Source organism: Canis aureus, chromosome 18, assembly GCF_053574225.1.
Source record: "Canis aureus isolate CA01 chromosome 18, VMU_Caureus_v.1.0, whole genome shotgun sequence".
Classification (NCBI taxonomy): domain Eukaryota; kingdom Metazoa; phylum Chordata; class Mammalia; order Carnivora; family Canidae; genus Canis; species Canis aureus.
In genome coordinates, this window is record NC_135628.1 from 41,048,404 (window position 1) to 41,062,848 (window position 14,445).

The window sequence follows — 14,445 nt, forward strand, 5'->3', positions numbered from 1 at the left end:
ACGAACCACAGTGCTTAGACTTCCTGGGTAGAAAGGCAGGATGCCCTCTGATGCTAACGAAGGCGTCCTTATTGGACTCTCACGCGGACCTCTCCCTCCACACTGAGCATTTGAGGAAGTCAATTTAAGCTGAAGTGCATTAGAAATTTGAACCAATCATTGATGGATCCAGATTTTTTTTTTAAAAAAAGGACACATACAGTTTAATTGATACTTTGCCAATACAAAAATAAGCATCCACAGAATGTTTATTTACTGTTTAAATTACTCCATATATTCATATACCAGGAACAGAAAATATACTTTATTCCACGCACAATAAGAGCAAACAAGTGCAATCTTTCAGACATTAAACATTATAGTCAAATCTGTACAACAGATAAATAAATTTATACCTCTAACAGTTAGCTTGTAACAAGACAAAATGAAAAACACATATGCCCATTGTCACCCAGTTACTTAAAATTCTACTTAGGACTATACATCTCCGTCAACAGCTTGAATCTTTACTACACTGCACAAGTTAGACTGATAAATATTTCTTTTTAAAATAGCAGGGAGGGAGTAATAGGAAATACTACGATGATTATAAAGAGCTTTCCAAACATTGGAAATAAGAGAGAAATTAATGAGTTGGAGGAAAACATACTAGATGGATCCACAGGGTAACTGGTATTACATTGGTATAGCTTAAGGAAAGGAAACAGATGGATGTCTGGATTGGAAAGAAAATTTGGCCTTTTATAAAAAGAAGCAACAACAGTGACAAAACCCTGTCACAGAGCCTAGAACAACTCTGTGAGACAAAGGGTACAAAGATGTAGGTATACCTGAAAAACCAAGGCTGGGAAGAAAAATCATGTCAGGAAACAGCTAACATCAGAACGTGAACATATATAAATTAAAGGCATACTTGTTTATCGTCCCACATCATTGCACTTATGGTAAGAAAACAATACTGCAGTCATTCTTGAGTAAGAAAGTTTTCAGCTAAGTAGGAAGTTCCATGATGAATACAGATAGATAATATAGATAATCTTATTACCACAAATTTAGTAAATATCAAAACACTCAGTGGTGCCACTAAGCTAATTAAATTATGTTTTTACTGGAAACGTAATTATTTCCCTGCCTTCATGTTAACTTAAAATGATTTATAAATGGATATATAGATCCAGTAGAAAAGACATTTCACATGCAATCCTATACAATGCACTCTGCTTCAATTTTTTTTCGGTATTTCACATTGGAGATGTACATTTCCACTATATACAACCACACATGTTCAACAGACGCCACTGAGCTGTCCTCTTGCCAAACAAGTTTTTAATTTACATATACATTTATATCTCCAGATAGATGCATTTCTCCTCTAGGCAGACACAAAATTAGCCTGGAGAGTTTAAGTTTCTTAGGATTTTAGTAACCTAATGTCTTGATTTGTCTTGAATCGACGATAAGATGAGGAGTCCACAAAAAAATGCAGCTATACATGCCAACCTTTTCAACAGAGACGAATTATCTTTAGGAATAATAATCTGTGCAAGATCATTAGTGATCTGAGAAATTTCGTGTGCCACACAAACAAATATGAAAGTGCTGACAATGATGTTGAGCATAGGGTTTCCAGGTATGAGTACCAAGATGCCTCTTGTGTCGGCTGCCAGCCATATGTGATATTGGCAAATAAATAGCTGGAAGGAAAGTATTTAAAGTTAGATATGCCCAGAGGGTCCACAACTATATCACAGTTTTGCCTAAACATGTCATTGCATAATTATGTTAAGAGACTTTTTCCAAACCATATACTTCTGTTTCACTGTTGGTCCTGAAAAGTCTATTGCAGTCTACTCTTCAGAACTCCTACTTGAAGTACTGCTTCAAAGTCCCCAAGAAATGAAATAGGAACCTTGTAACTTTAAAAAACTTTTTTTTTTTTTTTTTTTTGTGTGACACAAAAGACAGCTGACAGAAGGCTTTCTGGATTCTGGTATTTAGACCCCAAATAAAGAATCACTACACGTGTGTACACACACATAATCCATATTTATATATATTTGTGAATATATTTCTGCATGTGGATATGTAAGCAGAAAATGGTATGGGTTTTAAGATGCCCTCAAGTTTGCTCTGCATGGCCAGAGAAATGTTTTCAACTGCATCTCATGTTTCTAAAGCATATTTCAACTTCAATATGAGTATACATATTAGAGGACACCACTGCAACTTTTGATTATGATTACAAATGTGGTTCTTTCATCACATTGGCTTAAAATAGCAGAGAGTAGAAAAATGCTTATAAGCTACCTCTCAAATAGGAAACTATACAATTTTGGTACTTTTTCTAGAAATACTGAATTATAAATGCATTCACTAAAGTTGATAAAAACTCTCACGCTCCAAATATTATGGAGATGTCACAATAAGCATTCCTTTATCTATTGAATGGTTTGGTAAGTTATTCTTGATTAATAATTCTAAATTCTATTCAGTCCCACTTATGAGACAACAAAATAACATTTATTAAAGAACTCAAAGGAAAATTTATTTTCTCTATTTTAAGGACAACTTAATAAATCTTATACTCTAAAATGTATCTTTTATGATTATGATATGAATTCTACTGCTCTAAAATGTCCTACTTTGACTAATAGAGCTCAGAATATTCAGAATGTTTTTTAAAACCTAGTTTAAGGTTTTAAGTAAGTCATACTCAGTACTGCATACAAAATGTAATTACGTTTAAAAAATTTCCTGAAATTTCCAGTCATAAGGGTGAGTTCTATTAGGATAAGTATTGATAAACTAAATTCAGTAATATTTAATTATGGAGATGAAAAACAAATCAAAATCCCCTCAGCTTGTCTTCATTTATATTTGTTTAACTTTTTCTTTCCTGATCTCAGCTTCTTAGTTGTGCTTAAAAGCTTAAGACAATATAAAGAATATTTGAAAGTCATCTATTTCTAGTCATTTAAATATGGCTTTAAAAATATACTACTCTATTGCTGTTGAAAGTTCTGAGTTTCTTTTCTGTGTTTCCATAAATAACATAGCTTTGATATAAAAAGAATATATTTTGGACTTATATATACACACACACGTAACACTTGACTGTGTAGGAGAGAATAAAATATTAATGTACCAACCTCTAATGAAATTTTTCCAAACCAAGCAAAAAATGAGCTATAAACGGAACGGGCATATCCAGGGATATTCCTTATTAGGATGAAAGCTAGAATCTAAGGAAAAACCACAAAGCAAAATAAATAATCTATTTACTAAAAGCAATTGCTTTCCTTCAAGTGATAACTTTATTATCTATGTTCTTGAATTTGATACATACACAATGTTTTTTTTTCAATAGAGAAAGTTTCAGCAAGTTAATTTTGTTCTAGAGTCTGTCCAAGCTAGATTTCTCAACATGTGGTCTGTATACTCCGTATCAGTGCAGATTTTAGGTAGTACATGGCTGAACAATTTTATGTGTATTTGAAAAATTATAAACCCACGTGAGGCCTTCTGTGCAGAAAAAAAGGATATCATATTTTGTGAAGCAAAAATCAAAAAATCCCATGATACAATTTGGTGTCTTCCATAAAGTATCTGCCTTATTGGTGGCCACATAACAACCCCCTCTTGTATTCCTCAAAAGCCTCCTTCCACTTAACAGCTACGTAAATATGAGAAATGGTATGACTTTTAAGATGTCCTCATGTTTGCTCTGTATAGTCAGGAAAATGACATCTTGAAATGCATTCACATGTCATATATTTTCCCTTTTGATTTCTTCTCCCTAATGACAATCTCCAACTTTTGAGCACCTGGCCTTCACCACTCTCCCTCATCCTTTTGTACCAGGTGGAACAATCCTGAATTTTCTAGACCTCTAATTCAGTGTTACATTCAGTAACTACTTTACCAAGCAAAGAACTCTCTTTAGAACCTATTCTCTTTATAAGGAAGAAATTGTAAAGAAAAAACTGTTTACACTTTCACAAATACCTTTCAGAAACTTTCTCATAGAAAGATTGAAAAATCTATTCACACTTCAGAGAAAAATCCCATATTCAGTGTTCATCACTATGGGCATTGGTCTAAGGCTTCAGGAAGAGCCCTCTGGGATGCATACAGGATGAGTGAGTAGGAGATTTGTGGGTCACTTTATCACTGGGGAAAAAGGAACCAAAGTGAAATACTCAGGTACTATTAAGTTGGGTGATCTTCATGGAGAGTAGCATCAAAGAAACTCAAGTTTGAATCTGGCCTTTGCCTTGTATTAGTCCAGGGATTTAAGGCAAAGTACTTTACTCCCTTAGGTCTGTTTCCTCATCCATACAAAGAGGGATAAGATTTACTTTGAAGGTTGATGTGAACATTAGATAGGAAAACATATATAAGGTACTTATCATAGCATGCAATGTGAGCCATTAAAGAAACATATTAGGTAATTAATAGCACAGGCGGTATACATAAATGGTAAAAATCATAAAGATGGGATAAATAAATAAATCCCTTAAACACAAACCATTTAATGAGTTTTTATAATTAAAGTATTGCACAAACTGTAAAATGCTAGAAAGAATGACACAGATACATACAAATCACTAGTCTGAGCAGCAGAAAATCTAGGAATAGCCCTAAGCAAATCACTTTCCTTTTTACTGAGTTTAATCTACCCTTTCTCAATGTGTACTTATTTCTTTAGCATATTCCAGTCTGTGTTTCGTCATACACTTAGTAAACAATATGATTAGGGGAATAGAAAAATCAAAGAAATGATAGCCATGGAGAAGACAGCTGGGGTCTAGGGAGTCATCTTTATTAACTTGATAAAGAAATAATAACAACACTTAAAATTTGTTCAGCATTTGTAACTTGCTGGGTACTATGCTAGGACTTAATATACATTATTTATGGTTAATCACCTGTATGCTGTTCTACAGCAAGCCTTTCTGCAAATTTCTATCCAGACTGATGGGCAAACTAAAAGGTCAGGATTCAAGGATTGATCTATAAGAGTGAAATAGATAAAAGGGATTAAGAGTATACTTATCTTGATGAGCACTGAGAAATATATGAACTATTGTTGAACTATTACACTGTACAGAGGAAACTAATAAACACTGTTAATTGTTACCTGAATTTTAAAAAAAGGATTGATCCTTAAGCTTTCTGCTGGGTCAGGCTGGAAAAATACTTTCTAACAGAACAACACTGGGAATCTTGTACACGTTAAAATCTTAAGAAACCCCCTCAGATAAGTACGCTAAGAATATATAATCATATATAAATTATTAATGATCATATCCACCCACACCCTCACACCTACACCACCTGTTGGTATCTGAGAATAAGAGTGAAATGTGATAAGGATGTAAAATTTGGGGCTTTCTGGATGCTCTTACTTTTACAACAGGAAGCTAGTGACCTTGAAAAGAAATAGCTGCCAATGAAATTAGTACTTGCTTCAATTTGTGCTCCCAGTCCATTCTTTCATTCCGCAACAGAGGAGTTAAGGCCCTCACTGAAAAAGTACTAAGGGAATAGGAGTGTGTGAAGGGTGGTGACCGGAAAGGAAGATGATAGGCTCAGGAGTGCTCATGTGGTATTATTCTATGTCTATCCACTTAGCTCTCTTTATATTGTTCCGTACTGGTGCACAGTGAATGGTAACACCTCCCTTCCATCATCAGTAACAGAAGTGATATCAGATATGATACGCAAAAAGTTATTGGGAAGCACTGCTACTGTCTACAGAAGACATAAAAATGCTACATAAGTACAGTATAATGTTTAAAATTTCATTATCAATTGTATTTCAAGAGTCTGTCACACGCTGGGTTCTGCTAACTATATAGACGTTTAAGAGGAACAAAACAGTTCCGGCACTGAAGAGAACATAAGACCTAAGAGAAGCTCCTCTAGAAAGTATCCCTGCTTCTGCTGGCCGCACTACTCATTTTTTGGGTGTCAGCTTAGACACTGCTATCTCCAAGAATCCTGCTCTGATACCAAGATGGGTCAGGAAGAAGTCCCGCATATTACCAAAGCACCCGTGCTGAACTAGCAGCACACTGTCAAATGTCCTGTCACCACCTGCAGTCAGAGGTATCTCTGCAAACCATCAATCTGATTTGAGATACTCCTTGCCTCTGCCCACTTCCTGGTCACTACCACATAGTTCTCTCAACCCTAGCTCTCTGAGTTGTAGCTCGAACAGCCTTCCTCAAATTCTCTGAATGTAAGTATGCTCCCTTCCCCTACAGGGTCTGAGTTCTTGCTGTCTGCCTGCATCCCTCCATTCTCAACTTAATTTTCTCAGGGAAATAATTTCTGTCCCTGACCACGCCTTGCGTCAATTCCAACTAGGTCATATCCCCTCATTATATTCTCTTGTAGCACCATGTACTACTATTTCTAATTACATGGTGATTATATGATTACTATCTGTAATAAAAGAATGAAGGCTCTGGAAGGGTAGGAACCAAGTCTGATTTGGTTACCTCTGTATCTTCCCAGCATATCTAGTGCATAGTAGGTATCAAGTATTTGTTAAATGAATAAAAAATGTTAAATGAATGAATGTTTACTGGTCCATATCTCTATCAGACTGTTCATTCCATGAGAGCAGGAGCTGTATGCATCTTAACATGGAACTTCTTACACATGTATGTGTACTTATAGCATAGTACTTAACACATTAATAATGATTAAGTAAATAAATATGAGTAAATGAAAACAAAGCAAATATGAGGAGAACTGACATTTTCTAAGTGCCCACTAAGTGACCAATACCAATCATTTCTATACATTTAGTATAACAATCCTTTAAAAGAGATTTTAAAGTCCCTGTACAATAAAGGATGGTAGGGCTTAGGAAGATTAAGTAATATACCTATATTTTATAGTTTGATCTCAAATCATACTGCCTGTAAAGACTGTATTCTTAATGAGAATTAAGAACTTTTTTTTTCCTAAATCAAGATAATTACCTGTACCACAGATACAGATGGGTGGAGTTCATTGCACTCTGCTTTGTTTTTACAACTGCTAGCCCAGATGGAATAGGTCTAAAACAAAAAACACATGGATCAGTTCATGAAAACAGTTATGCCTAAATAAGGCAGCTTTCTCAGGATCTTTACATGTTTTTTTGTTTATAACATTATATTCCATTATGCTATTTAAAAAGCTTCAGTAAAAACTGCTCACTCATTTGGTCTTCACTTGTTATGGTTTGTTCAACTGCTCAAATAAAAGAAAGCAGAGAGAGAAGAGCATAGGTCTGTGCTTTTCTGGAAACAGTGATCATGAGGCAGTGATGGCTCTTTCTGTTAAATACCTTATGTTACATTTTTTCCCTATTACAACTTTGAAAATTTCTATTTCACTGAGTTCTCAATTATTCTTCTTATTAAACTTATATATTGCCTTAGCATCTATGTTCAATTAGAAAAATACAGAGAAAAAGAATTTTGAAGTAAAGATTTTATTTATTAAAAACAATTGACTAAATTCCTATTGCCTAAAGTTAATTTTCTATACATTTAGGACTTTGAAAAATTACAAGATTACATTTTGAAACTTACCAAGAAAGAAACTACTGAAATAAACAATAAAAAATTTGAAATTTTGTTTGAAAAAAGAGGTTCACCCTTTCCTTCAGAAAGTACTTGACGCTTCTGTAAAGCCAGATAGATGAAAGCAAACAACATTCCATGAAAGACTACCTGAAAAATAAGAAGAGAAAATTTGTTTTAAACAGCAACTTTTCAATAAATAGCATAAATATTTGGTAAAGGAGGACAATAAGTACTAAAGTAAGTAGGTTAAAAGCTTAAAGGTTGGAAGTTTCTATGAAGGACTTAAACTTCAAGAAATGACATAAAGTCAATGATTGTTAGAAACAATCTGCAATAGGACAGCAAACCGCTCTTGCAACAATATGAGATAAGCTGGTTCATTTTGAGCAGTCTCAGCAGCAAGCAAAGAAATAAAGATAATTTTAAAATAATGATGAAAACACAAAAAAATAAGTGTCATTGAGAAAAAAGGAACCCTTTTGTATTGTTGGTGGGAATGCAAACTGGGACAACCACAGTGGAAAACAGTATAGAGGTTCCTCAAAAAATTAAAAGTAGAACTTTTCTCCAGTAATTCCACTACTGATATTTACCCAGAGAATGAAAAACACTAATGCAAAAAGATACATGCACCCCAATGTTTACAGCAACATTATCTACACTAGCCAAATTATGGAAACAGCCCAAGTGTCTACTGACTGATGAATGGAAAAAGAAGCAGTATATATACACAATAGAATATTACTGAGCCATACAAAGAATGAATTTGCAACAACATGGGTGGATCTAGAGGGTACGATACTAAGTGAAATAAGTCAATCCGAAAAGACAAATACCATATGATTTCACTCATATGTATAATTTAAGAAACAAAATAAACAAACAAAGAAAAGGAGATAAATCAAAACAGACTCTTAACTACAGAGAACAAACTGATGATTATCAGAGGGGAGGTGAGTTGGAGGATGGGTGGAACAGGGGATTGGGATTAAGAGTACACATATCATGATGAGCACTGAGTAATGTATGAAGTTGCTGAATCATTATATTGTACACCTAAAACTAATATAACACTATGTCAACTATACTGTAATTAAAAAAGAATAACAAAAATAATTAATAGAACTATTATGGAAACATATGATAAAACTTAAATACTAAACCAAAATAAAACACATTTTATATTGATACTTTCAATCAAATAAATTAACACTAACAGCACCAAGATCATGCTTTTAAAAAGAAGCATATGCACACAAGAATGCAAAGGAAAAAAAATACAGTGGACCAGAAAGCACATAAAGCTGCTACCTATTTTTTTTAAGATTTATTTTTTAGAGAGAGGGAAGAAGAGAGAGTGAGCGAGCACACATGCCTGAGTATGCACAAGGCAGTGGGAGAGGTGGGTTGGCAGAGGGAGAGAATCTCCAAGCAGACTCCCTGCTGAGCCCTCCTCTTACCCTGAGACCACCACTTGAACTGGAAGCCAAGGGTTAGACACTTAACTGACTGAACCACCTAGGTGTCACCTCAAAGCTTCTCTTTTTTAAACAAGGACTTAACATGAACTATCATATCATAGTACACTGCTCTAATGACAAAGTTGAGAATTTAAAGTTATTTGATATCAAGATTTTAGCAAAGCTTTTTAGTCATATGTGGTTTTGAAATGCCATGTAGTACACTGGAAAGTACATAGGTATTGAAAACCAGAAATGGCATAGAATAGGCATTAAGAAAAGATTTGTTAAAAAAAAAAAAAAAGAAAAGATTTGTTGAATGAAACAAAGGATGAGTGAAATATGGAAGGAAAAGTGGAGAGAAGAGATGTAATTATTATTTAATCATCCATTATTCTCCAAATGCTGTGCTAGATGTTTTATATTTTCTTGGCCAGTTGAATCTTAACTTTCCTTTAAGATTAATTTATGGACTGACCCATGACACTGGTATCTCTTCTCTGCACGCTTCTACCACAAAATCCACACTGCATAACTTAGCACCTAATTATAAGCAGTAGTCTTGGGATTTATACTAGATTGTAAGGCTTAGAAGCCTGGTGGCTCAATAAATATTGTATTGTATGGCTGAAGCATATACACAAGGGATCATTTTTTTAAGTTTATTTAACTAATCTTTACACCCAATGTGGGGCTTGAATTCATGACCCAGGGATCAAGAGCTGCACGCTCTACCAACTAAGCCAGCCAGGCATCCCTATGAGGGATCATTTATAAGTCAAAATTAGGACTCAAACAAAGGCCTTTTTATAGACAGCATTTTTAGAGAGTTTTCCTGCTGATATAAATATCCATGCATACCCTTTCTCTGCTATAAAAAAAAAACAGGAGGAGTAGGGCTGCTTTAATTTATCAAGTCAACATGCTTCCTTATTCCAAAACTAAATAATTTTCCAAATAATTTTTAAAAGTATATTTTGAAATGGCAAAGGATCACAAGGTAAATACATACGTAACGGTCTAACCTCCATCTGAACCACCATTCATATACATTCCCTTTCAGTTCAAAACACTTGGACAATGGCCAAAGAGAAAAGATCTTCTCAAATGCACCCTGAGAAAAGGAATCCAGAACACAAATTAAGATGGTACAAGTCAATACTTGTTTTCTAATTCTATTATAAATTATAGTTTTCTAAAGTTATGATTATATAAGAGTCATTCACAATTTAAAAATTCTTTTTCATTTGAAAAGAAATTTATTTTAATAAAGGCTAACATATATGACTTTTAAAACTTTCTGGTAACTTATTTTACTTCACATGAAAGATTACAGAGATTGCAAAATAAAAAAAAAAAAAGTAAGCTAGTAACTGGAAAATTCTTCCATTTAAGGTTTTTTAATCTAGTACACAAAACAGCTAATATTTACTAATCAAAATACCAAAATACAAAAGACCTTAGCCAATAGGATATCAATATTCTAAAGAATGATAGTTAAGGTTAAAATACAGTTTTTCTTTCTCTAAATGTCCTCAATAATCTCTAATTAACCATTTGAGTTAAAAGAATCCTCTGAATTAGTCACCTTACTCAATCAACCATACCCAAATGCCATTACTAGCCTTTGAAACAAAGTTTACAATTTTACTGTGGTCAAGTTAGTGAATGGTACCCTCTTATTAATCTGACAAGCCTGGAAAATCTGGGAATGAAGGGGCAGAAGTCTTGGGTGCATTCCTGCACATTAATGAAGTCTTTCAAAGTAGAGAACAAAAACTTCAATTTCCAGACTAAAGAACGGCAACAAACTCTATTAAGGAAAGCTCCATTATTAGACCTAATGCCACAGCAAAAAAAAATGTAACATAACAATTTTGAAAAGGCTATTAAAAACCAAAAAAAAAAAAAAAAAAAAAAAGAAAAGAAAAGAAAGAAAGAAAATAACATTGTATTTTAGGTAATGCTGAAACCTTATTATCTTAATAAAATGCAATATTCTCCATTTAACCATTTAAGAATTTTAAATATTTATAGTTTATTAAATAGAGGTCAAAATGTATTCCTCAGAAAACAGGATGATTCTTACCAAGGGTTGCAATATAAAGTACTTACAGATCATATATATAGTGATATGAAATACAAAAATATAAATACAATATCGATATGAAACAGAAATATATAGTATCTATAAGAGTTACATGGTCTTAAGAGATCATATATATGTGATGCATTTATCATTTAAATATTATTTCTGATTAAAAATTTGTTTCTTAACAAACAAAAATCTGTTTCTTAACAAATATTTAATTTGGGCAAAATATTTAGTGAGCATTCATTTTGTTTTTTTTTTTTTTTTGTTTTTTTGTTTTTTTTTTTATTTATGATAGAGAGAGAGAGGCAGAGACACAGGCAGAGGGAGAAGCAGGCTCCATGCACCGGGAGCCCGATGTGGGATTTGATCCCGGGTCTCCAGGATCGCGCCCTGGGCCAAAGACAGGCGCTAAACCGCTGCGCCACCCAGGGATCCCAGTGAGCATTCATTTTGTACAAGACACTGGGCTACTCTGGGCCACATACTTTTTTTTTCCCCCAAGTGCACTGATCCAAAACTGGGGAAACCTTCTTAGTCTTTTTATTGAACCTGTGGTTCACCTTCCCTTCTCTCCCTCAGATGCACTGCAGAGTGTTTGGAATTTTAATAAGTAAATGTCAAATAGCTGTTCCAGTTACCTGGCTATTTCTTTATACATTTGCTATCATTTCCTTATTATTTTATAAATCTCCTGTAAAAAACCCTGGAGGTTAGGCAGAAATAAAAATGCTTTACTTCTAAGTATGAAAATAAGTATGAAAGTCTACAAAACAAACAAACAAAAACCAGCTTTATAGGATCACACATGCACGTATACACACACACACATACACGCACACACTCACACACACACAATGTTTATATGGCATTTGCACCTGACACAGATTAAGTCCAAGATGGGGAACACTAGAGATGGGAGCAAACTGCAGAATATGTCACAACTATAGGCATTCAAATTAAAATATTTTGTTATAAATATCATGCTGCCCAAACAATATGTCTACCTGATGACGGACCAGCAGATAGCAGTTTGTCACCTTGCTAAAGTAGCTGAGAAGATCTCAACCATCATAATGGGGGATAAAACAGTAGAAATAAGAAAATATCCAAAAAATTTATTAAATTCAACATACTTACATGTATGCAAACCCATTTGCTCCTAAGTTGGTTTTACTAACTGCCAAAATTTTACTCTATGCAGTTATGGAAAAATCAAGTAACACTTTTGATGCAATGAATAATGCACAAACCAAGTTGCAAATTCTGTCAAGAGAATTTTGATCTCCACTTAGAGCAGTGTCTTATAAGAGGCATTCAATAAACGTCTGATTGATCAAAGTCAAGTAAAATGGATTTTGAACAATTGCCAGAGGAAGAGCTTCAAATTGCTCTTACAACAAAAACAGTGGTAACAAAAGTAGATAGGTCTCAAAAGAACTACACTGAGTAGTCAACTACAGAGTGACACTTTTATTACAGTCATTAAAAAATGAAGCTAAAAAAAAGCTCTGACTCTTCTCACATACTTTAATAGACTTGAACTTTAAAATAAAATAGAACAAAATATAAACTGAAAAGACTGTACAAACCTGAGAATATGCCAAAAAACATATACATAACAGCAAGAAGGCTAGTTTCAACAGTAAGCCAAAATGCCAGAAACAATTTCCTAAGAGAGAAAATATATAATTTACTAAAAAGTATAAATTTACATTAGAAAACATATTAATAGTCTCTACATAACATATTAATACCCTGCACAGTTCTTAGAATAATTGAGGGCTGCACACAGGATACATAAGATATATGTAAGTGATATAAATTATAAGAAGGGCAAAGGAAAAGATAGAGCATCCTTGCTAGGAAAGAGGCCACAACCTACACCTGAAACCCTCCGTATCTCCTGTTTATCCACTGTAAATATATCTGAAAATACCTCCTGAAAAAAAAAAAAAAAAAACCTCCTGGATTCAACTACACCTGTTTATTATTCAAACTTAGTACAAAATTTGGAACAAAACTTATCATATAATTCTAACACTCATGTTGAATATACCTTGGTAATACTGCTTAAACATTCAAGTTCCAAGGGGAGAGCTTGAGAACTCTCTAATGGATCAGGGTTTAACCTTAAGATGTATTTTACCATAGGCATATTTTAAGTTATGTGTTCATAGTTTACATATATATTTATTTCACTTGATTAATACGTGAGGTTGGTGTCAAGGGATTAAGCTACAGAGGCTGTTCAAAGACATTCATGGACTTGATTAAAGGCTGGAATTCAACTCTTTCCTGAAAAAGTTATTTGACATTATTATGGAGGCCAGTGGAAAATATTTCTGATATACAGTATTTGGTTAAAAGAGTTAAGTTAAAAATTATTAAAAATAACAACTTTGATTTTTTCCAAAAGAGGGAAACTTCTATTTCAATGATATGATCTTGAGGGGAAAAAAGTATTAAGATAAATGAGTGCGGCCTCACTCTGAACATTATCAGTAATTGGCTGTGTGGAGTTTGAAGGTGATGACCCTCCGGGAACTTGGGTATCCTTTGTGTACAACAGGTTGACACTAACTGTGTAAAGGATTATCTAGAAGATAAATTATATTAGTGCTCTTATGCTGGGCTAACACCAAAAGCCTTTTTGCAAATGAATGCTTGCCCCAAATTCTTAATAATGTAAAAAATCAAATAAAGCAGAGCTATCAAAGACTGAAGAAGGATGTAGAGTCCTGGAACCCTATTTGGCTTGCTCTTCTCTCTTCTAGTACTCATCCTCCTGCTCTGTATAAGACAGTTTGAAAACTGTGGCCATTTTTTTGGGGGGGGGATTAAAAAAAAGAAAACGCACATACAATATACATGCAAACTGTTCATCTGCCCTGTTGTATTAGTTGAATTAGCTATAACATTTTCAAAGCAGAGTTTAAGAACAAAGTTTTAAATGTCAACAAACACTACACATAAATTTAACTGCCTATGTCTCAATAAAAGCCTTTAACAACTAAAAAGAAATTTAGTGCATTCAAAGGATATATTTATATTTAAGAGAGCATATTTACCGTTTGCTTTTTTTTGGATTATTTGTGGCCATAGTGCCAGAGTAACATATATGACCATGAACCATACAGTGACCAAGGGGACAAAGTAATAGAATTGATAAGGTCGATCCATTACTATACATAACACCACTACCAGGAAATTGAGACGAAATAAGACCTATTAAAAAGGAGAAGAAAATGGTTTTCATTCCAGGTATACATGAAGAACAAAGATAGATTTTCTCTGATACAGCATA

At 33.8% G+C, this 14,445-nt stretch overlaps 1 protein-coding gene across 7 annotated transcripts in view; it reads right to left on the reverse strand.

Annotated features, from left to right (window-relative positions):
* Nucleotides 1-230: 230 nt before the first annotated feature.
* The window catches only part of CASD1 (CAS1 domain sialic acid O acetyltransferase 1), a 69,329-nt gene continuing 55,114 nt past the window's right edge, over nucleotides 231-14,445 (reverse strand). For 4 of the 7 annotated variants that reach the window (XM_077856876.1, XM_077856875.1, XM_077856874.1 and 1 more), the window contains exons 12-18: nucleotides 14,210-14,366; nucleotides 12,731-12,810; nucleotides 10,059-10,160; nucleotides 7,593-7,733; nucleotides 6,996-7,073; nucleotides 3,150-3,242; nucleotides 231-1,694 (exon numbers count right to left, since the gene is read on the reverse strand). In XM_077856876.1, the coding sequence (XP_077713002.1) occupies nucleotides 1,428-1,694; nucleotides 3,150-3,242; nucleotides 6,996-7,073; nucleotides 7,593-7,733; nucleotides 10,059-10,160; nucleotides 12,731-12,810; nucleotides 14,210-14,366 (918 nt within the window). In that variant the 3' untranslated portion in view covers nucleotides 231-1,427. Of the gene's footprint in view, nucleotides 1,695-3,149; nucleotides 3,243-3,344; nucleotides 3,523-4,928; nucleotides 5,014-6,995; nucleotides 7,074-7,592; nucleotides 7,734-10,058; nucleotides 10,161-12,730; nucleotides 12,811-14,209; nucleotides 14,367-14,445 lie in introns of those variants that run through there. The other 3 variants (XR_013356914.1, XM_077856878.1, XM_077856879.1) reach the window with 3 other exon arrangements.